General features: G+C 41.4%; 1 protein-coding gene across 5 annotated transcripts in view; it reads left to right on the top strand.

Moving 5' to 3' along the window:
- Positions 1 to 25,511, top strand: part of arhgef1b (Rho guanine nucleotide exchange factor (GEF) 1b) — a 52,844-nt gene extending 27,333 nt beyond the window's left edge. For 2 of the 5 annotated variants that reach the window (XM_034123974.1, XM_034123975.1), the window contains exons 8-32: positions 1,072 to 1,101; positions 2,915 to 3,026; positions 3,184 to 3,259; positions 4,199 to 4,228; positions 4,615 to 4,815; positions 6,235 to 6,376; positions 7,420 to 7,431; positions 8,287 to 8,436; positions 11,083 to 11,273; positions 12,229 to 12,375; positions 12,878 to 12,963; positions 13,293 to 13,418; positions 13,733 to 13,847; positions 16,777 to 16,877; positions 17,032 to 17,106; positions 17,192 to 17,267; positions 18,438 to 18,605; positions 18,694 to 18,781; positions 18,865 to 18,972; positions 19,101 to 19,153; positions 19,256 to 19,399; positions 19,509 to 19,628; positions 20,817 to 21,004; positions 21,671 to 21,775; positions 22,668 to 25,511. In XM_034123974.1, the coding sequence (XP_033979865.1) occupies positions 1,072 to 1,101; positions 2,915 to 3,026; positions 3,184 to 3,259; positions 4,199 to 4,228; positions 4,615 to 4,815; positions 6,235 to 6,376; positions 7,420 to 7,431; positions 8,287 to 8,436; positions 11,083 to 11,273; positions 12,229 to 12,375; positions 12,878 to 12,963; positions 13,293 to 13,418; positions 13,733 to 13,847; positions 16,777 to 16,877; positions 17,032 to 17,106; positions 17,192 to 17,267; positions 18,438 to 18,605; positions 18,694 to 18,781; positions 18,865 to 18,972; positions 19,101 to 19,153; positions 19,256 to 19,399; positions 19,509 to 19,628; positions 20,817 to 21,004; positions 21,671 to 21,745 (2,614 nt within the window). In that variant the 3' untranslated portion in view covers positions 21,746 to 21,775; positions 22,668 to 25,511. The remainder of the gene's footprint in view (positions 1 to 1,071; positions 1,102 to 2,914; positions 3,027 to 3,183; positions 3,260 to 4,198; positions 4,229 to 4,614; positions 4,816 to 6,234; positions 6,377 to 7,419; positions 7,432 to 8,286; positions 8,437 to 11,082; positions 11,274 to 12,228; positions 12,376 to 12,877; positions 12,964 to 13,292; positions 13,419 to 13,732; positions 13,848 to 16,776; positions 16,878 to 17,031; positions 17,107 to 17,191; positions 17,268 to 18,437; positions 18,606 to 18,693; positions 18,782 to 18,864; positions 18,973 to 19,100; positions 19,154 to 19,255; positions 19,400 to 19,508; positions 19,629 to 20,816; positions 21,005 to 21,670; positions 21,776 to 22,667) is intronic. The other 3 variants (XM_034123977.1, XM_034123976.1, XM_034123979.1) reach the window with 3 other exon arrangements.
- The last annotated feature ends 737 nt before the right edge of the window (positions 25,512 to 26,248 follow it).

Here is a 26,248-nt window from a genome sequence, read left to right as displayed (position 1 = left end):
GACACAGAGAGAGAGACACAGAGAGAGAGACACAGACACAGACACAGACACAGAGAGAGACACAGAGAGAGAGACACAGAGAGAGAGACACAGAGAGAGAGAGAGAGAGAGGGCCAGCGAGGAGCAGATAACTGTCTAACTTCATCTTGTCAGAACAGAGAGGGAAAAAGCCACATACATGCAGGGAGATGCAGTGTGCAGCAGCAGCAGCGGATCAAACCATGCTGTCAGCGGAGAGGACGCAGAAAGCCTGTGAATCAAAGACATGATCATTCAGCTTTGACTCACTCACACACTCAGAGCTCTATCTCCAATGCACAAACGGTTCATTCACTTTCCCTCCATTCATTCCTCCTGACAATCATCTCCCTATTGCCCTCTTTCACACCCGCTGACCCCCCAGTCCATCTCCCCCCCCCCCCCCCCCCCCCTTATCTGACCACAACACAGCGGCCTCGCCCCGGATGTTTCTCATTGGTCTTTCTGAGGCAACCAGGCTATTTGATTGGATTATGTTGGGGAATCCCGGGGAAACCCCTCCCATCCTTTCTGTTCGTATCAAAACATGAGTATCCGATTTCCACTGTGTTGCCTGTGTGTTGCGTCAGACTCAAACACGGTTAAATAGACATTTCCGCTGTGCTGGATCATTCCTGAGGTCGGATTTCCTTTGCAGACAGATTCCCAGAGAGAGAAACCAGAGCAGATCAAATAGTTTGACTTGTTGCAGATTTTAAAGAGTGCTGTAGATTTGTCTTGCAGAGGTGCAGCTCCTGCATATCCTTTGTTTGTTAATTTTTTTTTCTCCCTTTTTTTGCACATTTTAGAATATGTTCAATAGCTTGTTCTCTGAATACAATAAAACAACAATCAGTTTTGAGTTGTATCAGGAAAAGCTTTGTCGCTTCAGATTCCATCGGCTAAAAACACGCTTAATAATCAGTCGAGCGAGAGAAAGGAAACATGCTACTTAAAAAGAATAGGTGAGCGGGATGCTGCAACATGAGGGACTCTGTTTCTCCTTTTGTCACTTTCACAAAAGTAACATCACGCATGTCTCTTTTATTTCAGACCTACAATTGTCATGGACGAAGAAAAGTGGTAAGTTTGTTTATTAAGTTTGAAATATTTGCATGAGTTTTCTGCTTTGATTTCTGCCTGGGCGTGGTCAAACCACAAGAATGCATACTGTGGCACCAACAACTAATCATAACATATTTCAATTGATTTTTTGTTGTTGAGAAAATGACCTTTGTATACATATATGTGTACTTTGTGTAATACGTTGTGACTGCGTTAAGCTTTATCTGGTAAAAAGAGCACAATGCATTCTTCTACTTCTTGATCAATGCGTCACATGAACAGTAATATTATTAAACCATATCATGCACTTCTTAGTTTGTTATGCTTTTCTTTTAACACGTCTAGCCCTTAGTGATACAAGTTCTTTATGCTGCAGTCAGTGGGTGTTTCTCAATGTTGAGGAGGCTTGCTTGGTAGGACATGTCCCTCCGAGTCACTTGCTTCAGAAGCGAGGCAAGAATCCTTCCTAGCCTCGGAAAACGAAGAATTGTGGAACAGGCAAACAGGTGTGCGTCATATGAGAGGCCCCGCCTTAAATGGAGCGCGATTTCCGCCAAAGATTTGGAAATTGGTCCGTGCGCAAAGCATTGTGGGGATTTTAACACCGCGGAGTTTACACCATAGACTGTGGGTGTTTCTCAATCGCGAGTAAAGCTGCTTCAGAGCCACTATTTCAAGCATACTACGTCATCGAGTGCCGCCGAAGTACGGTTCCAATCTCCAGCATACTTGGAAATCTACCGAGCCCGGCGTACTTCGTAGCGAGAAATTTCGAGGCTGCACATGTGTAGACTCCGCGGTCTTAAAATCCCCACAATGCTTTGCGCACGGACCAATTTCCCCAAATCTGTGGCGGAAGATGTAAGGCGGGGCCTCTCATATGACGCACACCTGCACACTTGCTAGCGTGTTACACTCTTCGTTTTCCGAATGCCAGGAAGGATTCTTGCCTCGCTTCTGAAGCAAGATGCTCGGCAGACATGTGCTACCAAGCAAGCGTACTCGCGATTGAGAAACACCCCGTATATATAAAGGTCTACACATGTGCAGCCTCGAGATTTCCCGCAACGAAGTACGCCGGGCTCGGTAGAATTCCAAGTATCCTGTACATTGGAACAGTCCTTCGGCGGGACTGGATGACGTAGCATCCTTGAAATAGTGGCTCTGGAGCAGCTTTCCTTGACATTGAGAAACACCCAGGGTATTCATCCTGCTCTGTAAAACTGAGACTCTGTGCTTTTGTTGAGCGCAGATCCCCAGACGCTCCCCCCTCAGTCCTTTTCCCTCCCAACTCCTCACATTTCTCTCTCCTCCGCACTCTTTCTCTCTCCCGCTCCTCCCTGTCTGGAGCTCTTCAGTTTGCCTCATCCCTCTTCCCCCTTTCGATGATCTCATTTTCTTCCTAACAAACTGCACTTTTCCATTTGTTGCATCAGTGACACCAGAAACTATGCAATTATACGTTTTAGCTTTAGTGTGAAATATAGTAGTTGAAAAAAAAATTAATACGTTTTTTGTATTTTCTTTATCTTCTTATAATTCAAAGATTTATTATACCACTTATTTAATTTAAGTTTTTTTGCTTTTTTTCTAATTTCTATATTCTCATAGTGGCATATATTTTATGTATGTATTTATTTAATATTATTATTATTGTGTGTTATTTCTGTTATTGTTTCTTTTTCAAACTTTATCCATTTAACTATATATTTACATGAAGTAAAACAACACTATTACTATTTCTCCATGTATAAAGGAATGAACCCATCATCTATGACAGTTGCATAACCATGAATTACCAATGAATACCTTTCTCTATCTCCTCCCATAGCCAATCCATCTTCTCAGCGGTGGCCTACTACATGAAGCACCTCGGGGTGAAAACCAGAGCTGTGGACAGTAAGAAGTCCAGAGGAGGTTTCTTCAGGAGTAAACTGGTAAAGGTAAAATAAAATCAGCTCTGTGGAATAATAACATCCCCTTTCTGTCAGTGAAACCTGATTAATCAGACAATACACACATTCCCCTGTCCTCATACGACCCGTTTGGGGAAGCGTTTGTGTTTCTGCAGCCCTCACATTTTACTTGTTGTCTTTCCAGAACAAGAGGGATGAATCCTCAAAGGCTAAACCCAGAGGAGTGTTTCCGGGCATCCCCAGCTGGATCGCAGGCAACAGTAAGTATCTGCTTTTGGTGTCTTATTGAAGAGACATCACACAATGAGCTATATTATACTGTTCAGTGGCGAGCCGTCAGGGCCCTCTAAGATATTCTACAAAATAATATTTAAAAACATAAAAAAAAAGAAAATAATAATTTTACCAAAATAACTTGATTTAATTGTATTTAAAATAACATTACCAAATAAATAAATCCTTCGAATCTGCCTATTGAGTTTCTGTTTGAATGTGAAGGGTTAAATGAAAGAAGCTCGTCTCTGCGAGTCACTGTGAAGATAGGAGCTGATTGGTGGTCCAGCTGTGAATTCACAGAGGGCCCGCTATAGTAACTGAACGAGAGAGTAATGTCAAATGACAGTACAATTGACCAATCATATCTTCCCTCTAAATGGGTGGGTTTTATTATCGCGGACTTTATGACAAGTTCCGCCCGCTGTGAAGCTTTTCTTGTTTCCATAGCAACAACAACTTCCTGTCAACAGCGTAAACTCGCCTTCAAAATAAAAGCGTGCCAAATTACACTTAAGACATACAACTGCAACGAAAGTAACTAACACAATGCAATATCCTTTTCAATGTCAAAGAACACAAATTGGGTTATTTACAGGTGTTGTTTGTTGTGGTAGAGGGTCGCTGTCATTGATGCGTTTTGCACCCCGGGCCGTTGTTTTGATATTCCGCTGAAGTATACGCTGTGACGTAATAACTCTTCTTTTTTTTCGAGGGAAGGGATGGGAGTCAGAGGGCCTAGGTATAAAAGTCACGGCTCGCCACTGATACGGTTACATTTTTTGTGTGTAATATTTCAAATTCTGACTATATGTGAGTGACATTTAAAAGTATGTATCACTGGCCTTTGAAATAAATATATGTATTATCTTTGAATTTGGATATTGGATGTGAGAACATTGTCCTGACCTTCTTTCCTGTTACAGCTGAAGTCAAACCTAAAACGGATGCTGAAGGTACTAAACGTCCAGAGTTTGTATCTGTAGGATGGTCACATCCCTACTAATCAACCCATCAGCATGTCTGCATGTCCCAAATTAAACCTGGGAGTCCTGGGTGGGGTACTGTGTAGATGAGTCTGTGTTTCAGGGTGGTTGTTTGACGAATTAGCTGTCTTGTTGTTTTTGTAATCACCAGAAAAACCTCCCGCATGGTGCATCGTCTCCAGGGTTGTGGGTGTTTCTCTGAACTAACCCTCTCATTTACCACAGAGGCCTGATTGCACCATACTCATCCTGTTTGTTTGTCTGTCTCACAAAAACCCTTTCTCACTCACTGACGTGCTTTTGGTTCATCATTCCTCTTTTGTTACAACTCTGTTAAACTTGTCCTCTCTCTTCAGCGGAAAAGGAGAAGGTGAATCCGGAGCGTAAGGGTCTGGGTCCCGGCAGAGGGTCCGTGACTGACTCTGCAATGCCTTTAGCCCCCAGCAGGAAGTCTGTTTCCACTGGAAGCCCCTCCTTCCTGCCTGGGCTGGAGGTCAATGATGGGTCAGGCAACAACCTCGGCATCATCAACAGCCCTGAGTCTTCACATGGGGACGGTAAGCCTGCTTTGACTAGACTGTGTTGTATGTGTTGATTTCAGACAGCCATTTTATTATTATTTGCTGATCATTTGAGGAACAAGACTGAAGTCAATAATAGGGCTGTATAATGGCACATCCTATCAAGTCAAAGTCAACTTCATGTCAATCGTTCAGTTTGTTTGTACAGACAGAGAGATCCAAATACCGTTTCCCACAATCCCGAATACAAAAACAAATATATATATATATCTTTGAGAAATTCACATTAGTGCAAGACTGTCCATAGCAGCGTAAAAATCCTATGCTAACATTCTCACGATAATGCTCACATGTATAATAATAATAACCATGTTCATTATTTTAGCTTGAATTGTTAGCATGCACCTAATGCATCATTTCATTTTGAGTATTCGGTTAGACCTGCTTTCTTAAAATGTTTTAGTTTATTAGTCGCTTACCGTTTATCATAAAAATGTCTATGATTTGAATATTATATGTTTCTGCACATAAAGAGTATGTCAGGAATGCATGACATCTTTGAGGTATGAAAATAGGAATTTGTTTTTCATGTAAAAAAATTGAAATGTAAAAAACTTTTTTTGTATACACTGTTGGAAAGAGGAGATTCCTAGCTTTCCTCCTCTCTGGAATCCATCGATCTGATTGATTATTAGCGGCTAATAAATGATCAAAGTAGTACGGAGGGAAGATATTTTAGTTTGGATTACTGGTCTGGGGGAAGCTCGCGAGTGTATGTGTGTGTGTGAATGTGTGTGTGTTTGTGTATTTTTGCGTTTGTGTGTATTGTGTTTGTTTCCCGGGGAAAACACTCACGAGAAACACCGGCTGTTGTTATGTCTGCTGTGACGTCAAGTTACTCCGTTCTCCGCTTGTAATTAGGCCGTCACAAGTTTAATATTCTGAAAGCCAAGACTTTGTTTAGTTGAAATCAGATGAAAACAAACTCTCACGGACCCTGCCGTGTTATCTATGATTACTATACGCCTTACATTCATTAGTTCAGCGGGAGGGAGGGAGGGGAAGCAGCGCTGCGGAACAGCAGAGTGCGAGTGAGAGCTGTCATCTTCCCTTTACAAGCTTCAAACATGTATTTATCGTGTGATTTTGGAAATAAAAGTTTCATATTCTGAAAGTCAAGACTTTGTTTATTTAAAATCAAACAAAACACCCAAACTAGTTTTTTACGCAAATCCACGTTTATTTTGAAATGAGCCGTTGCGACTTCCGACTGATTTCGATAGAGCGGGTCACAAATGCTTTAATTAGATACAAACTTTTTACAACTAAAAGACAAACAAAAATAAACTAAACAGATATTGAAGACATATATATTTTCACTTAATAGACGAAAGAACAAACTTTTATAATAATTCTAACTCTTGTGTTTTCTCGCCTCCTTTTTTAACCTCCCAGGTCTCTCAAGCAATCGCTTAGAGCCTCCATGCCAGTCGGAAGGGGGGGACGTGTCCCCTGTCGGGCTCGGGGGAGGGCTGATAGTCGGGGAGCCCCTCTCCCCCATGGACACTTCCGCAGAGGATAATGTGGAGAAAGAAAGGTGAGGAGGGTGGAGATGGTGATAACATCAGTAGCATCCAGGGAGAGGGGTTATAACGGCAGTGTAGGGTCTCATAACATAAGAAACAACAGGTTAAAAGATCAGATAACGAGACTGTCTGGAAGGTGTAAAGACTGTAAAGAGATATAATACCGAAGGGGAAGGGGGGGGGGGTGACCCGTGTGCTCGTGCTGAGGGAGCGTGGTAAAACTCCCGCAGCAGTCTGTCCCTGCCGTGTGCTTTTTGTCGTGCTGCCTGTTGCCCGCTAGCTAACAGAGCCTGCAGGTGGGAGAAGGACCCTCGCCAGGTGGACTCGGACCCCATGTTCCCTTCCTCTGCCTTTCCCTCTCCCTCATGCCCTCTCCCCTCTTTTCTCCTCATCATGGCACGTCTGCTCTCTTCCTAACACCTCTGTCCTGTTTCTGTGTGCGTCCTGTTGTGCATCTCCTCATGTTTACAACAGAGCTTCATTGTTGCATATGAAGGCATTGTTTGTGCAGATCTGACTTCAGGTTTGTCTGGTGATTTCTTCTCGACTTTATAACGGATGATATAGCCTTGACTACAGATGAGGCTTTCTCTGTTGCAGCTTTCTATCCAGTGAAAGGTCTGCCATTTTAGATATCAAACTGTATTTTGTCTAAAGCTTTGCAAAAATAAACAAAAAAACAAGTTAAGATTGACGTATAAGTCGACAGCAAGATTTAAGACAAGGTCGCTAATCTTCACACCTTGCTGCCATTCAGTTAATAGTCCAACATGGACACTAACTTGTTTGTATTGCTCGCCCGTGTGCTTTCCAAGGTGTCTCCGTCTGTCGTGGCCAGGGCCCGTCCTTTGTCCTGCTTGTCTCCACAGTGTGTGCGGTTACATGTTTTGCCGGGGGGGGCTTCGGCGTCTCATTCGGCATGCTCCTCTGACAGAGGTTACAACCAGTTTAGTACATGATGTTGGGGTGTGCATATGCATGTTATGGTTGCTGCTGTGATAAGAGGTTGTGAGAGGCGGCTGTGTAACGATTGTGGTGTCCCGTGTTTTTACAGACGCAAGACAAGGTGGGTGTCAGCGCCTTGACTGAGTCACATGGACATACTTCAGGCCTTATACAGAACACACTTACAGACTAAAAACAACAACACATACATGCATGCACTCCTGATACACAACATAAACACACTAAGTGGCAAGTATCGACGTGTGAAGGAATCGGAGTAAGCTTGATTGTTGAGATCAGTTGGATTATTTGCAGTGGATGTGAATGCACGGTGTGTGGAGTTGGAGAAATGTTAATATAAGTGACCAGTAAAAGGAACGCCTAGTACAGTTCTTATGTCAAAGCAAGGCATGGCTTCCTTCCTAACATACTCTTGTACTTAGTTCAGTGTTACTCATGTAGAAAGTGTTGGTAATGCAGTCCTACCATGCCTACAGTATATGAAGCATACTCTATCCAGTATATGAAGCATACTCTATCCAGTATATGCATGTCATATTTCATGCATATTCATTTGTCACTCTTTTCTGTCTTCTGTTGATATGATTTTTTTCTTTCTCCATTATCAATATCTCTTTTTTGTGTAAATCTTCTTTGGCTGTACCTAAAATAATGTTTCCTCCTCTTTACCCTCATGATTAACACACATCTCTGTGCACACTGAATGCATATGACTTTGATATTTTCTATTTTCTTCACTGTTGATACCTCCTTCTTCCATTCTATGGCATTTTCTTTGTCTTTCCATATTTGTGTTCTTGTTGTCTCCTTGTCCTTCCTGTGGCCTCTTCTCCATTTTCCGTCGTATCCATCTGTCCTCTCTTAAATTCCTCACCGACTTCTTCTCCTATCCCAATTCCTCCTCCCCTCTCCCTTAATGCCCCCCCCCCCCCCCCCTTTCCCTCCCTCCCTACAGTAGGAAAGTGGCTCGTAGTGAGAGTGCCCGTGTGGACCGGCACCCCTCTCGTCGTCGGGGCTCTTCCCGGGCCAAACAGTCCCGTTCCCGTAGCGATGTGGACCTGCAGCCGCCTACACCTGTCATGCTCATCCCCCACCACCTCCATCCGTAAGATGGACAAACCCCCCCTCTTAATGCCTCTCTGATTGAGAGGTGCACAGCAGGGACAGACTGTCAAAAACAGAATGATAGCAGCCGTTGTAATATTCAGAATTGAAAGGCTTTTTTGTCAAATAGCTTTAGGGTAGTTTTAGCAATTTCAATCTGAATTCCCACACACAATAAACTTAAAGTGGACCTATCATGCTATATTTGAATAATATAGTGTAGGACCATACCTATATAAGGCATATTTATACTTTTTTTTTTTCAAAATACCAAACAGATCATGCATTTTAGCCATGCCTCATTTTGCTTAATTTGACATTTTTTAGCTCTGTTTTTGCAAGGGCTGATTCTGTGAGAACAGCACCATCTACTGGCCTGGCATATGTACTACAGCGTCTCCAGCGCTTTCGAACGGCAATGGCCGTGGCTGTCTCCTCCTAATTGGTGGAGTTGGCCCAATAGCCGTAGCGCCACTGTCCTGACGTCAGGACAGTGTTCAAATCTGGATCAGTTTTTATCAGATCCGTTGCAGCCCCTTTTTTAGAGATTTGGGTATGGAGGAAAATAGAGAGGGTTGTGTTTTCTGACACTTGGTGAGTTCCCTGGAACACCGGGGACACATATTCATGTATAAAAGACGTACAAAAGTGCATTTTGCATGATAGGTCCCCTTTAAGACATAAAACGAAATAGAAATAGTGCAAGAGAAGGTTGCAAGTCACCCACTGGTGCAAGGGAAATGTAGAAATAAGTTAACTAGAATCAGACTAAGACATTTTAATAGTTTCAGGGGGAAATAGTTTTTTCATGACAGTTGATCGATTTTAGAGTAAAAAAAGGTAATAAAATAAAATGTATTATATAAACATAACAAGTATTAATGTGCAATTAGATCTATGAACATACACAATTAGAGTGTAACATTTATGATAAAAGATAAATAAAATGTGCCAATATATTGAGTTCCTGGCGCATACACTGTATAAACATTAGGGTGGTCCTTCGTGCCATGTACATTTTCAAATTCATTTATTTTAAGCTCCAACCGCCGGAATTCGTTATGATAGTCAAGAAAACTCTCCTGGTGAATTTTATTCAAATTCCAACAACATTTACCCCTCCCTCATCAACCTTGAAGTTTAGCCTCACGTAGGGTGGTCCTTAAAATTGAAGTCTAAGCTCTAACCCCCAGAATTCATTCTATTAGTCAAAAAAACTCTCCTGGTGAATGTTTTCCTCAATCTGACAACATGTACCCCTCCCTCATCGACCTGGGGCTGCCACACCAGCAGCTGCTACTGAGGCTACACTTCCAGGTCGATGAGGGAGGGGTACATGTTGTCAGATTGAGGAAAACATTCACCAGGAGAGTTTCCTTGACTAATAGAATGAATTCTGGGGGTTGGAGCTTAGACTTTCCCACTTTCAATTTTAAGGACCACCCTAATAAACATGTAATATAGGATAAGATAAAGGAAAAATCTGAATATAAAATAAATACAGCAATAAGATACTGGGTATTGTTAGAAAATATAAATACATGTGTATGCTCTTAAAAGAATCAGAAAAAACCCAGAATCATTGGTAATAAAGAGTTGACTAACCTTTATATATACAGTCTATGGGACAAACTCATTCAGAACTCATAGGTAGATCCCTTTATGAGGATATCTAAACTGAATTATTTTGAAAGGGAAAATACCCATTGCCTCCTGCCGACAAAACGTTCAGGAATCAATGTGACGGCTTGACTCATTATTCACTGCTGACCTGTGAATGCACCGACAGATAGTGAGTAACAGTTAAACAGTGAAAGGTCAGTGATGTCGCTCTTTAGGGGAACGATTATTGAGTGAGCTCAGTGTTGATCATTAAGTAAGCAGGAAGTGTCTTAGCCTTTTATTAAGGGTTAGTTAACTACCTGATAATTGACTGGAGATCCACAACACGGTCATTTGTCCGAGGGGAACATCATGAAACAGTATCGAGTAAGAAAACAGGGGTCCAGTTAAGTCAGAGATTTCAATATATCTTTGTGCTATTCTTGATCAACCTTTACGATGAAAGCTGCTTTTTCATCATGGAGGTCCAGAGCGTCTTTGTGCAAATAATGCCCGGAAGTGTACAAGGGGAGGAAATGCCGGAAACAGAAACACTTCAATTTAAAGTGGTGTGATTGAAAGTTTATGAATAAATACAATGATAAGACCATAGCTGGGCAACAGATAACCTACAGGTATTTGCACTTTTCCATTTTTTACTTGAGCATACAAGTAGTAATTAAAATCTCCCATTTTATTTAGCCTAAATCCTCATATATTGTCATTATAGTGAAATAGCTTTGCGATTTTGTAATATTGATCCTAACATGCAACTACTAGCAGCTATTGATGTAAGACTCTATGCTAAACTGAGCTACAGGAAACATAACAACAATGGTGCATAGTTTATCTGACAGATATTTTGGCTAGTAATGTCATTTCCCTATATTATCTAGCGTAACACATACCTGGTGTGCCTTTTTTAGAAATGCAACCAGCTATTGTTTAGGGTTAGCAACCTCCACTAGTGACACCAGAGTGTGTGTTCAATCACTTGAATTGTATTGTAGCAGTGCAATTAATCGTTCTCCTTTTCCCTCCTTAGTTACGATGGCCCAGTTCTCCCCCCTGAGGGGCCCGGCTACTCCCCCACCAGCCCCTCCCCCCAGCTGGAGGAGTTGGAGCCCCGCCTCCTGGAGTTCGAGAAGGACCCGCCCAACTGGAGGGAGCTGGTCCCTCCTGAAGCTCTGTCCAGCCTCAGCAAGAAGGAGACCAAACGGCAGGAGGTCATTAATGGTGAGGAGAGGAGAGATGATGCAGCACATGATGACAATAATAATGGAACCAACCTCCAGTGTTGATTTGGGAGGCAGGCAGTGTCCACACATTTAAGAGTAGGCTGAAGACTTTCCTCTTTCGTACAGCGTACAGTTAGGACTGGTTTAAACTCCCTTTTAAACATCTTCATGGACCTTTGTATTTGTGTCATTGTGTCATGTACCCATTCATTGGTATTTTCACATTTATCTTGTCATTTTACTATATTCTCAGATATGTTTGTTGTTTTTACATTATCATTCATGTTTGTTGATTTGTGAAGCCCTCTGAGACAAATGTGATTTGTGATATTGGGCTATATAAATATATTTGAGTTTAATTTAAAGTGGACCTATCATGCTATATTTGAATAATATAGTATAGGACCATACCTATATAAGGCATTTATACTTTATTTTTTTCAAAATACCAAACAGATCATGCATTTTAGCCATGCCTCATTTTGCTCAATTTGACATTTTTTAGCTCTGTTTTTGCAAGGGCAGATTCAGTGAGAACAGCACCACCTACAGGCCTGGCATATGTACTACAGCGTCTCCAGCGCTTTCGAACGGCAATGGCCGTGGCTGTCTCCTCCTGATTGGTGGAGTTGGCCCAATAGCCGTAGCGCCACCGTCCTGACGTCAGGACAGTGTTCAAATCTGGATCAGTTTTTATCAGATCCGTTGCAGCCCCTTTTTTTAGAGATTTGGGTATGGAGGAAAATAGAGAGGGTTGTGTTTTCTGACACTTGGTGAGTTCCCTGGAACAACGGGGACACATATTCATGTATAAAAGACGTACAAAAGTGCATTTTGCATGATAGGTCCCCTTTAATTGAATAAAACAGCTGTACAGATATATGGTTGCAGTATTATGGCAATCCCTATTTTATGTTTTCTCTTATGTTGTGCAAACTCCCTCTCCCCTTCAGAGTTGTTTGTAACTGAGCACGCCCATGTGCGGATGCTGAGTGTCCTCCAGATGATCTTCTACAGGCCTTTGGCGAGAGAGGAGCTCCTGAGCTACACCGATCTCTCCGCCATCTTCCCCAATCTGGATGAGATCATTGAAATGCACTGTGAGTGCTGCTGACAAAGAGGCCTTTTCTTATTTGTGTTTACATCCTCCCTGAGTCAGACATATGGGAAGCTAGAGTTCTTCTCCCAGGCAAAAAGCAAACCTGTATGCAGTCAATCTAAATTAGCACCTCGAGTGTAAAGCTGCTTGTTTTGTGTACTTGTTGCCAGTGATAAAGGCAGCTAGATGTACAGCATTACAGAATATAAGAGTTGGAAAGGGAAGAATACATCAGTATTAAATGTTATTAAATGTTTCCTTCAGAATTGTTGGTAAGGTATGAGTGCATATAAGGAATTTGAATTTGGTTGATCTCAAATTGACTTATAAAGACAAAGAAATGGAGCGTAAAACAAAGCTGACCAAGATATAACAAACAATAATATATACATATTGAATGACTAATGTAATTAGTATACAGTAAATGTAACATAGGGTGATTAATGTTAAACAGTTGGTTAAATGTAAATAATTGATTTGTTTTTCTCTTGCTGTGAATCCAGATAACTTCCTGGAGAGCCTGACCAAACTGCGATGTCAGGAAGATAACTTCATAGTCACACACATCAGCACCACAGTGCTAAACAGAGTGAGTACTTAAGAGTACTTTAGGAGTACTTTTCTCCGTCTGTGTTTGTTGCTTTTAGGGAAAACTCCAACGGATATGTGCAGATTTAATGATTTAATTTCCACATAACTTTACATTAGCTTTGCCAAGATCCTATTCTATGCTTCTAAATGTTAAAATGCTATTTATGTATGAAAGCAAAATATTGGCTGCAGCTTTATCACAATCTGTACTCGGTACCCTTCCAGCTCTTTCTCCATCTGCCCATCTATTCATTCCCTCCTTTTTTTACTTCTGGCTTTCACAAAACAGTGTAATTTCATGTGTGTGTGTGTGTGTGTATGTTTCAGTTCGGAGGTACGGAGGGGGAATGGTTCCAGAAATTGACAGCCCGCATCTGCAGTCACCAGTCGTGGGCCTTGGAACAGATCAAGAGCAGACAGAAGAAAGAGCCACGCTTCAACTCCTTCATACTGGTAGACACACACACACACATATACAAACACACACACACACACACACACACACACACACACACACACACACACACACACACACACACACACACACACACACACACACACACACACACACACACACACACACACACACACACACACACACACACACACACACACACACACACACACACACACACACACACACACACAAACTGACTCTTAAAGGATTAACAGAAAGAAACACACATGGATGTTCCCACAGATGCATGGACATGTTAGGGGTCAGATATCTGCACATAGTATATCAATGTGTGTGTTTCTTTCCCCAGGAGGCAGAGAGTAAGCCCCAGTGCCGCAGGCTGCAGCTGAAGGACATCATTCCCATAGAGATGCAGAGACTGACCAAATACCCGCTGCTGCTGGAGAATATTGCCAAGAACACAGGTGTGTGTGTGTGTGTGTGTGTGTGTGTGTGTGTGTGTGTGTGTGTGTGTGTGTGTGTGTGTGTGTGTGTGTGTGTGTGTGTGTGTGTGTGTGTGTGTGTGTGTGTGTGTGTGTGTGTGTGTGTGTGTGTGTGTGTGTGTGTGTGTGTGTGTGTGTGTGTGTGTGTGTGTGTGTGTGTGTGTGTGTGTGTGTGTGTGTGTGTGTGTGTGTGTGTGTGTGTGTGTGTGTCCTATGCCTGGTTGTCGTTCACTTTTGTGTAGATGTGCTCAGTTTACACATTTTAAAGGTCCCATGTCATGCTTTTCTGGTTATTACCCGTCCCCTTGTGTGTTATGAAGGTTTTTCTGCATGTAAACGGTCTGCAGAGTCAAAACCCCTCAAAGTACACCCTGTAGGGAGTAAAACTCTAACACAGAAAAGACCTCCCCAAAACGCCTCGTTGGAGATTTCTCATGTTCTTCCTGGGCATCGTGACGTCTGGATACCCAGTAGCCACGCCCAGAGCTATGACGCGATACGGTCATGCGGTACCCGGAACCAAATGGACACATATTTGTTTTCCGTTTAAATCCCCTGAACCTGCAAACACAACCCGCTTTCTGTGCATGGATCGCTGTGCATTCGTGTTTTTTTGAGACTCCCCTGACGGTCACCCGATTCGTACTTGTAATTTTTTCTATCTATAGCCAATCAGATGTCTCCTCAATTCGAAGCCAATCACATGAGCGCGCCCCCACGAGGGTAGATTTCTTGCGTTCATGACGTAGCGCTTCATGTACGCATTTTGCGCTGTCCGGAGCTGACAGGTCCATGGAGCCTGCCTGCAGGCGCTAATCTCAGGACACCTCCACTCTCAGTACATTGCCACTTTCCGAACAGGAAATGCACGCAAATACAATCTTTTATATTATTAAGGTACAGCGCCACTTTCCGAACCATTAATGAAAGCTTGTGTACACAAAAACGGCAGGCAAAACCGTTTTAAATGTGTGTTTCCTGTATGGCGAATACAGCTGCTTTATTTATGTCTGTATGAAGTTGTTGTGAGTGTGGAGGGAGCAGCTACAGGTTAGCTTAGCCTAATCGATCAGTGCACTACGAAGCCAGTGCTAGACTGTGAACTGTCAACGGGGGGAGCCCCGCCGGTCATTATCGGCCGATATTCACTCTTAATAGTTTGATCGGTGCTCTCTATAAAGGCCGATCAGGAGAGCTGGATCTGATCGATATGGACATAAACGCGAGTGAAGTTTTAGCGAGCTGCATGAGAAACTGACGGGCTGTCAGGAGAGAGGGAGGGAGAGAGGAAAAGAGATTATCCTTACTCTTGTGTTATTAGCCATATCCGGTCATAGTCCGGTAATTACCTGTTAAGGGAAACTCTGCTACACAATTCTTCTTCTTCTTCTTCTTATTATTGAAACACCGGTAAGTTTCAAATTTGTCCGGTAAAATAAATTCTGTCCGCGGAAACCCAGCTCCGGACTGCGCAACATGCGTATATGAAGTGTCATGAACGCAAGAAATCATACCCTCGTGGGGGCGCGCTCATGTGATTGGCTTAGAATGAAGGAGACATCTGATTGGCTATAGATAGAAAAGATTACAAGTACGAATCGGGTGACCGTCAGGGGAGTCTCAAAAAACCCACACACGAATGCACAGCGATCCATGCACAGAAAGCGGTTTGTGTTTGCAGGTTCAGGGGATTTCAACGGAAAACAAATATGTGAGGATCAAAAATACATATGTAAAACTTTTTTCTGGATTTGGATTTTATTTACATGTATATGAAACGGAACACATTTGTGTGTGCATTGAAAAACACAAGTGTGGATCCTTTTGCGGATCATGAAATACAAGTGTGAATCCTTCTGTGTGCATGTGTGTATTATGAGACTGTTCTGAGCCCATATTTATCAACCTTTTTCTTACTCAATATCATCGCTAAACAAGGAAACCACACCTCCACGGAGCTCAGCGCGATTCACAACGTCCCGACCAATCAGAGCACACTGTGCTCACAGGGAGGGTGGGGGCTGGAGCTATTGGAGCTACAACGAGCCGTTAAAGGCAGAGAGTGAAATTCAGTGAATACACGTAGTTTACAGAGATGCTGTATGAGAAACCAATGTGAGTTTGGAAAAATGCACAATATAAATCTATTCTAGTAGACCTCAACAATGGAATTATGATCAGTGGAAATGGCCATGACATGGGCCCTTTAATGAGTCCCTAGATTTTTACTAATGATGGTTATGCAACTTAATTATGCTTATTAATAAAATGCGTAAAGGAGTGGACACATTACTAAATGTTTTGTTACGATATTATGCTTTCTATTGTTACTATACATTTTTCTGAAAATTGTACTGGACTTTTTTTTATACTAGACCGACCAAGACACTTGAGAAAAAAAAAAAAAATCATAAAAAATAAAGCAGTTCTCATCAACAATGTAAAATAGCATCCATATATATTAAAGGTGTTTGAACCACAGTATAATCAATGTTGTTGTATTGTTTCATGGAATATATCCTAATGCTGCTCTGTATTTGCCATTTTCCTTTTTTTGTTTTACTAAAGAAGGAAAAGGTGAATAAAACTGACAGATAATGATCCTTTCATAACTCCATGTCTTGTGTTCATGTAGAACGTGCAAACTAATGCATGGGTTTATATATTTTATGACAGCTATATGATGATCTATCTGTTTGTGTGAAAGTGTAGATTAAGAGTAATGCCGACCTGTATCAGAAGAACAAGGGATAAATGCGGACTAACTTAAGCACGGCAGCAAAACATTTAAACAATCGATTACTGTCCGTCCCAGGTTCTCTGTGTCCTCTCGTGATTTATGGCTTCAGTTTGGGCTCTGCTGTGAAAGCTGTATTTTCCTCACCTTTGTTTTTTCCCTGTCTCTCCCCAGAGGACCTGACAGAGAAGGGGAGGATCCAGCAGAGCGCAGAGTGCTGCAGAAAGATCCTCAACCATGTCAACGACGAGGTCAAAGAGATGGAGAACCTATTTGTGAGAAACACACACTCCATCACTCAACACACCGTTATGTAGTGATTGAGCACCAATTGAAGTCTAGTGAATTCATTTTGAGACGTCTTAATGTCTCTGCTTGTCTGTTTCTGTGATGTCTGTCCTCTTTCTGACCTTTTCTCTCTGTCTCCAGAATTTGAAGGACTACCAGCGCAGACTGGACACATCGGGGCTCAAACCCAGTAATGAGCTGTATACAGAATATAAGGTAACGTGTATACACTGTTAAACTTTACAGATTTTGACATTTTTTGCAGGAAATATTCTCATTATTCTCCCACTGGCTCTTCTAGAACATCGACCTGACTCATAAGAAGATGCTTTATGAAGGCCTGGTGACCTGGAAAGTCACAAAGGAGAAGGCAATTGGTAAATATACTGTGCTTGTTTACGTATTTAAAGCGTGAAACCTTCCTGGGATTATCAGTTCTGCTGCAGAAAAAGGGGCAAACATTCTTTAAAAACGCTTATATGTGAATATGATTAAGTTTAACACTTTATTAAGCCAGTCATACTAAGCTTAATTAATAATAATGATGTTTATTCATTTAAAATCCACATCGATTTTCCGCTTATCTGTTTTTAAGCGACACACTTTGAGCAAGGTTTTATTTTTGAATATTTCGGTTTTCAATTCCTCTTTTTTCAATGTGTAGATTAAGGCTTGTTATCAAAGGAAACCCAGCTGCAGTGTGGGGGATTTTTTTTAGAACTTATTTTACCCTTGACTTCCTTTTTTTTAAGTTCAGGTTCAGTTGAATAACCTATCCCCAGTTCAATCAAATTTAGTTCAACTTTATTTATTCCTTTATTGGCAAATGCACACAGCCTGGATCAACAGATGCTCACACATTAGTACGTCGCAACATATTGCTTTCACATAAAAAGCAGAACACACATTTAATACACACAGAAAACAAAAATAACCATCAACCAGCAACTAAACGCGTACAAAAAAAGTTATAAAACATTAACAAAATCTTGTAAAAAGAAAAACGTTTGCTAATAGCAGAACTAAAGGCAATATGCTTAATAAACTGTATTTGGAATTGGTCCTAAATACATTCATAAATACATATAAATATCTGAAAAGAACAATCTAAAGTAATGAAGCATACACATAAACAATTACCTGTGAGATATTTCTTAAAGGTCCCCTATTATACTATTTTTCATCCATATATTACAGGTCTCAGATATACACAGAACAGGTCTCTGAAGTGGTTTGGCTCCAAACACCAAACAGATCATTGCAGCATCCCATAATCCCCTCTGTTTCAGCCCTGTTTCAAAAGTGCTGATTCTCTGTCTGTAGCTTTACATGCTAATGCTGCTGCTGGGCGAATCTTCTTTCCTGAAACTTTCAGAATCTCTTTACACAGAGGGGACACGTGTTTATGTAGAAAATACATGAAAAAGTGGATTTTGAATAATAGGTGACCTTTAATCGGACAGCAGAAAACGTTCCTTTTTTCACTATTATTTCCTCCCTGTCGTTTGCTATCCTTTCCCTCCTCCTCTTCCTCGTCCTCCTCTCAGAGGTGCAGTGTGTGTTGCTCGGGGATCTGCTGGTGCTCCTCCAGCGGCAGGACGACAAGATGGTCCTCAAATGTCAGAGCAAGAGCAACGTCGCTGTGCAGGAGGGCAAGCAGATGCTGAGCCCCATCATCAAGCTGGACTCAGTCTTCCTGCGTGAGGTGGCCACAGGTGAGCCACACACCACACTACAGCACTTTCACACTCAAATCCTGCACTTCCATTGTGAGATCAACCTTTCATTGGCTTTTCTTTTTAGATCGGAAGGCCTTCTATGTGATATTTACCTGGGAAAGCGGTGCTCAGATCTATGAACTGGTGGCACAGTCTATAGGAGAGAGGAAAATGTAAGGTTCAGTTTGTAACACACACATTAATCATGTTTGTTTCAGAGGGTAAATCATAACATTGGTTTGATGTGTGTTTACAGCTGGACGGATGTGATTAAAACAGCAGTGGATGATCTGAAGAAGAGTGGAGCGCCAATGAGGTTGACGCCTGCTATTGGATGTGTATTACCTCCCTTGAGTCCCTCCACGTATGTAACCGTGTGTGTGTGTGTGTGTGTGTGTGAACGTCTGTCCAAAGAGCAAGTTGTATTCACCGCCTGCCAAAGTTCACCCATCTCAAAATATCTCATTTCTTTTGTCATTTTCCCTCCGTCAGGCTGGCTCCCCCTATGAGCCCGACTGAGAACGGAGGTTTAAAAAGCAGCAGTGGTGAGAGCGCAGCCGAACACTTAATAAAAAAACGCACAAATGTGTTATTGTTACACATTTGTGAAATCTGGAGCCGGCGTTAAGCCTTGTGTCTCTCTGCAGATCGAGATAAGGACAGCTTGACGGATGACAAGTCTGCGGACCCGAGGCACAGGCTGATTGATTTCCTGTCAGACAAAGGCTTCGACTTGATAGGCCACTCCAACAGCGATCAGGAGAAGATGGCCAACAGTGCTTTGGATGAAGGTGAATGAGGGTCTTCTTCTATAGATGATTTTCATATAACTGTCTGTGCTTTCTTCCATAGCAGCGTGTCTGTCTTTCTAATGAAACCGCTAAATGTGTCTCCTGTTAGTCATGTCGCTGAAAAGGCTGTTGGTCGGCAGCATCAGCCTTTCAGAAGACTCGCAGCCCGACGAGGAAAACGGAGAGGAGCAATCAGAGAGGCAGGAAACGGAGAACTGTCAGTCCACAGGTAGGGTTGGAGTTTTGAAAGGAAGGTTAACATTGTGGAAAATACAGTCATTCAACTTCTGGCAACAAGTCAAAGTAAGAAGTTTAGTAAAAGTGAGGGTTTTATTGTTGGTCGGTCACAACAACGTCATGAAATCAAAACTTTCTCCACAAAGAATCATGTAAAAAGACAATAAAACATTACTTATAGAAAATAAATCTTATAAACTAAAACAACTGATTTGTCCAATCATCAAAATCAACCAAAAGAGAGCAGCCCTATAAAATGGATGAAATAAACAAATCAAATGTAAAACAAGCTTGATAATGTAATAATAATTGAAACACCATGTTCATTTCTGCATTATTAGTGTGCTAAATTAATCCTCTGCATTTCCCCGATGTAAATTATGCCCTTGTTTAACATCAAGCTCATTCATTTGACATGTTATCTGTTTGTTGTCAGTAACCATGCACTGCTTCGTTGTTACATTTTCTTTCCTATTTGACAATTTCCTATTTAATGAGAGACATGAGATTGGTTATTTGCAAACGAAACATCCCAAAATGTCCATTCCAAACAGCATGTAAAATGTTTTGCTGTGTAGCTATGATTCATCCTTGATTGTCTCTATAATTGCTCAGATTTCTAATGTTCTCTTCCCCCTCCCCTCTTCTCATTATGAACCAAACAAAATAAACAAACCTTTTTTCAAACTTGCCTGGAATTGGCCGCATACAAAGAGATCATGAATAGTGCTCGTTGACATTCGCACAAATAATTGTTTTGTATAATGGCAGAATCAAAGAGGAGACCATTTCGCCACAACAAGACAGACATTCTATAAATATAAGGAGTTTAGGAAAGACGCTATGATGCTCTGTTTTCTTTTAAAGAATGTACGTAAGGGATAATGTGCAGCGAGGCGGTCATTATGGGGAAAAGAACACCCGACAGGCGGATCAGGAGCCCGACGCGTAGCATGCAGTTTGCTTTTCGGCCAAACTGTATACAGTTAAATCGACCAAACTTCTTTCTGCAGATTTGAGCGTCCTTAACAACGGTCAATAAGTCCTTGACAGCGGTCTGTCTCTTCTGGATTAACAACGTGTCACGTGTTCTGAATTGACCAATCAGAATTGAGTATTCAACTAAGCCATGTAATAATGCCATTTATAAGTCATCTTAATTAAGTCTTTGAATCCACAGAAGAAAGCCAGGCCACAGACAGGGGAGCGGAGGAGGAGGAGAACGGTGACTCTTTTGAAAAAAAAGGTGCCGGGACGAAGGGCGAGGATGAGAGGAGCATCACCGCCCCCCTGGTGCTGTCCCAGGAGAGGATGGAGGAGGTCTGCAGGAGGCTCCACAGCCTGGAGAAACAGCTAACGAGACTACAGGTGATTGGAGGCAGAGATGAGAATATAGAGAAACGCTGGGAGTATGACAGGGGCAGATAAAAATGAGACACATAACAAAAGATGGGGGCCGACTGGAAAGAGACACACAGTTGGGCATCGAGGATTTCACTGAGGATAACTTAAGTAAGGAGCGAGCCGCGCTATACTTTGGACAAATGGGGCCAAAATGGCACAATAGAGAAACTAGAGAATATAAAACCGTTTAACCACTGCTGTTATTGCTCGGCTGAAAATTGCCTTGTGAAATTGGACTTTTCAGAAAATGGCTATTATGTCCAGCGCTTGCAATGGGATGTGTCAGAGAAGGGGCGAGGGAGACGAGGAGGAGGAGGAGGAGGTGGTGTGTGTGTGTGTGTGTGTGTGTGTGTGTGTGTGTGTGTGTGTGTGTGTGTGTGTGTGTGTGTGTGTGTGTGTGTGTGTGTGTGTGTGTGTGTGTGTGTGTGTGTGTGTGTGTGTGTGTGTGTGTGTGTGTGTGTGTGTGTGTGTGTGTGTGTGTGTGTGTGTGTGTGTGTGTGTGTGTGTGTGTGTGTGTGTGTGTGTGTGTGTGTGTGTGTGTGTGTGTGTGTGTGTGTGTGTGTGTGTGTGTGTGTGTGTGTGTGTGTGTGTCCTCAGTTCCTAAGGTGATATTGATTTTGTGTGTTGCAGACTGTCGAAGAGGAGCACCACCGGCTGCAGGAGGCCCTTTCCAAGTTCTCACTGGGGGGGGGGAACTTCCAGTGAGACACCATCACGCCACCTGCTGGCCACTAGGTGGGAACACTGAGCTTAGTATCAGAATTATTTCCCTTTACCAATCTCAACACATCATGTATGTAAATTGTCAGATTAAGAATCATTTTTGATCGTCAAAGACATGAGAATACTTTCAGACACAGGATGTGCTATTTTCTGCGAATAGGAGAATTAAGTTAAAACATATTTAACAATAAATCTGCATAACAATTAAATAAGACAAAAAATTAGGGCTGCCCTCGACTGGAGAAGTTCTTAGTCAAAAAAGACTCATACAATGTTGACTACTATGATCAGTTGATTTATGTCCGTAAAACTGAGTTCCTCCCCAAAATAATTATTCAAAAGTACAAATTTAAATATATTTTTCCTAAAGATGTGTTGATTTATGTTTCATACGTTTCTTGGAAATAGGTTGTTCAAATATGACGAACCAACTAAAGATATCAAAAGGTCAAAAGATACAAACATGTAAAACATGCATGAGAATGTTATAATATTTGAAATATCACGTACATTTCTGTATTATATTATTATCTGGATTACTAAACTTTTCAGTTTTGAGTAAAACTATTGATTAGATTAATTTTAAATGGTTTTTTTTAACCAAAAGACACAGAAGATGGGACTCTTTTTAGCCCCGAGTGTCAGAAAACATATGAACCAAACAACCTCAATTAATAAGATAGGGTTGCTTTTGTGTAGTCTGCGTAGATAAAATGACCTACAGCTGTAAAAACTCAGGATGACCGATTAGCGAATCTAATGACTAAATCAAACTGAAACTGTAAAAGAGCCAAAATAGGGTTATACAACTTAGGAAAGGAATTCCCCTTGTTTATCATCAGTCTCATTAACTTGACATGTTGTATCTCACATTGAAATGTTCTTGGTCTTTTCTTCTCTTTAGATTTTTACTGGTGCTGGTTTGGAGTGCAGAGTGACTTTCAGAGGCTTCCCTGGCAATTCCTAAACCCTCGTAGGCCATGCCTGGACCCTGCTGCATCATGGGGCTTTGTGCACAGTGCAGGGGCTCACTGATGAAACATGGGAGGGAGAGTGTGCATGTGTATGTGTGTCTGTTTGCATGCATGCTTGGTAGAGAGGTAAACAAAGAAAAAAAAAAAGACAAATGGGACATCCTACTTTGAGGTTGTTTTTGCAGAGAGGTGCCAAAAAAAAAACGAAGCAATATCGTGCTATGAGAGATGCTGCCTAACAAACTGTAGTGATTGCGATCTGCTGTAACACACATACGCACACCAGAGACATGCACGCTAGAAAATAATTTACTTTATTGCCAATAGCAGATGTGCAGCAAAGGATATTCCTATGATTGCCCGCATGGTTATCTATGACCAGGTGGAGGCCTTGAGGGGCCAATGTAGCGTTTGAAGATGTATTGAAATACTACTGCTGATATATAGTGTTATTTCTAGTCTATGCCAAAGCACCACAGAGATGCACTTTTTTTATAATCAAACCAAGTTAAGGCCACACTGTTTTTGCGCACTGTATTTTCTCTATTCAGTACAGATTGGGCTTCATGTAGGCAGCCCTTATTATTGAAAATATTGCATGCAGGAACGTGTGTGTATGTGTGTTACAAAGTTTTTTTTAATTAAGGATGTGCTTGTTTGGGGGGTTCTTACTGCCATTAGGTCACATAGAAACATTTATAAATAGTGGCGCTATAGGTAATCATGCTGTTGATAATGGAGACTTGTTTTGTATTTACCGCTTTTATTTATTCCTCTGGGGTCTGTTGGGTCGGCGAGTTGTGTTACGGCACTGGGCCGAAATAATAAAAAAGATGGAGAGATGTTTGAAAACGGAGAAGGAGAACCTAGAATGTATACGATTTAAATTAGAGAGTGATGAAGAGAGATGTAGAACTGAGTTTGGAGGTTGCTTTGGATTGTTTGAATCCAGCTTGACGGTCATGCACACACACCAACACTGAAGGCCCAGTGCTACAGAAGTCATTTGGTGGCAGCGTCACTTCTGCAGATTTCCCCCAGATAGATTTTACAGCTCCTGACCCGAAACACAGACCTAACACGGGGTTATAAATTGTATTATACGACGTTAGATTCACATGTTATTAGCAAAAGAGTCTATCTTTCCTGGTAGCAATATTTCTATTGAACCCGAGCTCTGTCTTTGTATTTTATTCAGCAGTTGATTGTAATTATTATTATGATGATATATTTTCTGAGTAGTGGCATAACTGTGGGCCGTGCACACAGGACCAAAGACGTCAAACAAAGCAACGTTAGATCCTCATACCAGCTGTAATTCTCTTCATGACATGCTTCATTGTGCAGCAGTAAGTCACTTAATGCCAAGGAGTGATCGCTCAAGTTAAGCAAAGAATTTCCAAAAACATATAGAAGAATAAAGCATTTGGTTGTCAGTTAAAATACCTTCTCTATTATTTAAAGTAGATACTAAGATGAAGAATGTTAGACTGTGCTAGCCTTATGACCAGAAACGAAAATACTTTTATTATACACTTCTATGACTTTTGGTCAGCAAAAAACCATTAAATACATTATTCTCACCTGGTTATTGAACACTTGGGACCAGCAGCAGAGGAACAGGACAATGCATTGAGACAGTGAAGCCAGATGAGGACACAAAGGAAGGTTTGGAGGAAGGAAAACACACTCTCACCAACTCTGTGTTCATGATCACTTCCTGATATGTTGCCACAACAACAAACCCTTTGACCCCGCTAAACCACAAAGCAAACTGTCGGGGCCATTACTCACTTTAACGTCACAAGATGCTGATTATACACATTTGTGTCACTGCCATCTCTCCCCTTGTCTTCTTGTAAAATGTACATAGATGTTAGCTTGAAGGAACATTTTAGAAAAAGCAAACTAGCCCCCTTCTTATTGTTTAATAAGCTTATTAGCTACATACACACCCTCACTTGTGATAGCATGATCACCTTTTTCCTACCGCACAGTTTTAACATATGTTGTTGTGTCTTTCACTTGATTTACTTAAACGGGTCGGGGAGGTTTTGTTACTGTTTTTCAAACAAGCTTTTTGTAATAAATGACTATGCATTTGGCCATAACGGTGAGAGAGACAGGACTTGTCTGTAACTTGTCTATGCATGAATGGATTCAAAAAATATGCAAATGTTTGTAACCATGATATATTTTTCTAGGGGTGCACGTTAAAGTGTGAACCCGCTCTGCTGTTAAAACTCACCAATGCGATGCAGTAATACAGATCATCTCGAGCAGATGTTTTTACTATCAAACTGCAGTGAACGACTGCTACAGGCACTTCTCGCTCTCTCGGATGCTTTCCCTCATGCATTCTATATACAAATACCTAGATGTATAGACAAATGTATTTATAGAGTGGTGCCTTGTCCCGATGATCACGTTGTCTTTGAACACAATCCCTGTTGCTCTGTTTGCACCGTCTTTCCCGCGAGAGACGATGTCAGAACGAGCATTAATGATTGAATATTGATAATCCCATGACTGTGTTTGTGTCCGCCTCCATCCCACAGTGGGGTCTGAGCTCAGTGAAGACCCTGCTCCTTGTCATACAGGCGTCTGCCATCATGTCTATCTATAAACAATGAATATGCAAGAACTATACTGTGTATTTGGGTTTTGATTTTTTTTTATTGTGTAAGAGGCTCTTTAATGATGTATTCTTAAAGACATTTGTGGTACGTTCTGTTTTTAAATTCTCCACTTTTTTAATAAATTGGGGAAATAAATTCCTGTTTTTGTCATTTTATATAGTTATTAGCCAATTAAAATAACTTAGCTATTTGTATGTGGTTCGAAATTAGTTTGGTTTTACTCTTTATAAACACATGAGGAGCAATATGCTGATTTCATAAACCATATTTATCTTTAATAATATACAGCGTGTGTTGTATTTGAACTCTCCTGTTGTTTTCGGGTCAAATCTGACCGATTTACTACTTTCATCAATCATAAGTTTTTTTGTTTTACATTCGATTGCATTAAGGCTTTATGATATCCTTCACAGTAGACATTTGAACATATACAATTGCTGATCACCACTTTCATTGAATTTTGGATGATTTAGTCAACTTTGTAACAACCATGGTGTTCCCGGTCAAAAATGACCGCCATAAAGAAAAGGAATTAGTAACCATCCGGATCAGATAAAACACACACACAAACACCCACACACACATACTCTAGATGTGTCCCCCCCCCCTTATGTGCCCAATCACCCCATGTGAATCACACCTGGCACACACAAACACACACACACACACACACAGAACAATTTGACACATTTCCCGTTCTTATGTGCCCCTCCCCCCACATGGATCACACCTGGCACACGCAATACATGTTCAGTGTCTATTCTTTGTATATGTAATGCAGTTTTTCATGTATACCAGTAGTCTGATACAATATTTACAGTTTGAAAGGGTGTTAAATTACATTTGGTGATGATTAATGTTTTTTGTGGTAA

Source organism: Trematomus bernacchii, unplaced genomic scaffold (assembly GCF_902827165.1).
Source record: "Trematomus bernacchii unplaced genomic scaffold, fTreBer1.1, whole genome shotgun sequence".
Lineage (NCBI taxonomy): Eukaryota > Metazoa > Chordata > Actinopteri > Perciformes > Nototheniidae > Trematomus > Trematomus bernacchii.
The sequence above is the reverse complement of the archived record's forward strand: the minus strand, read 5'-3'. Positions and strand labels throughout refer to the sequence as shown.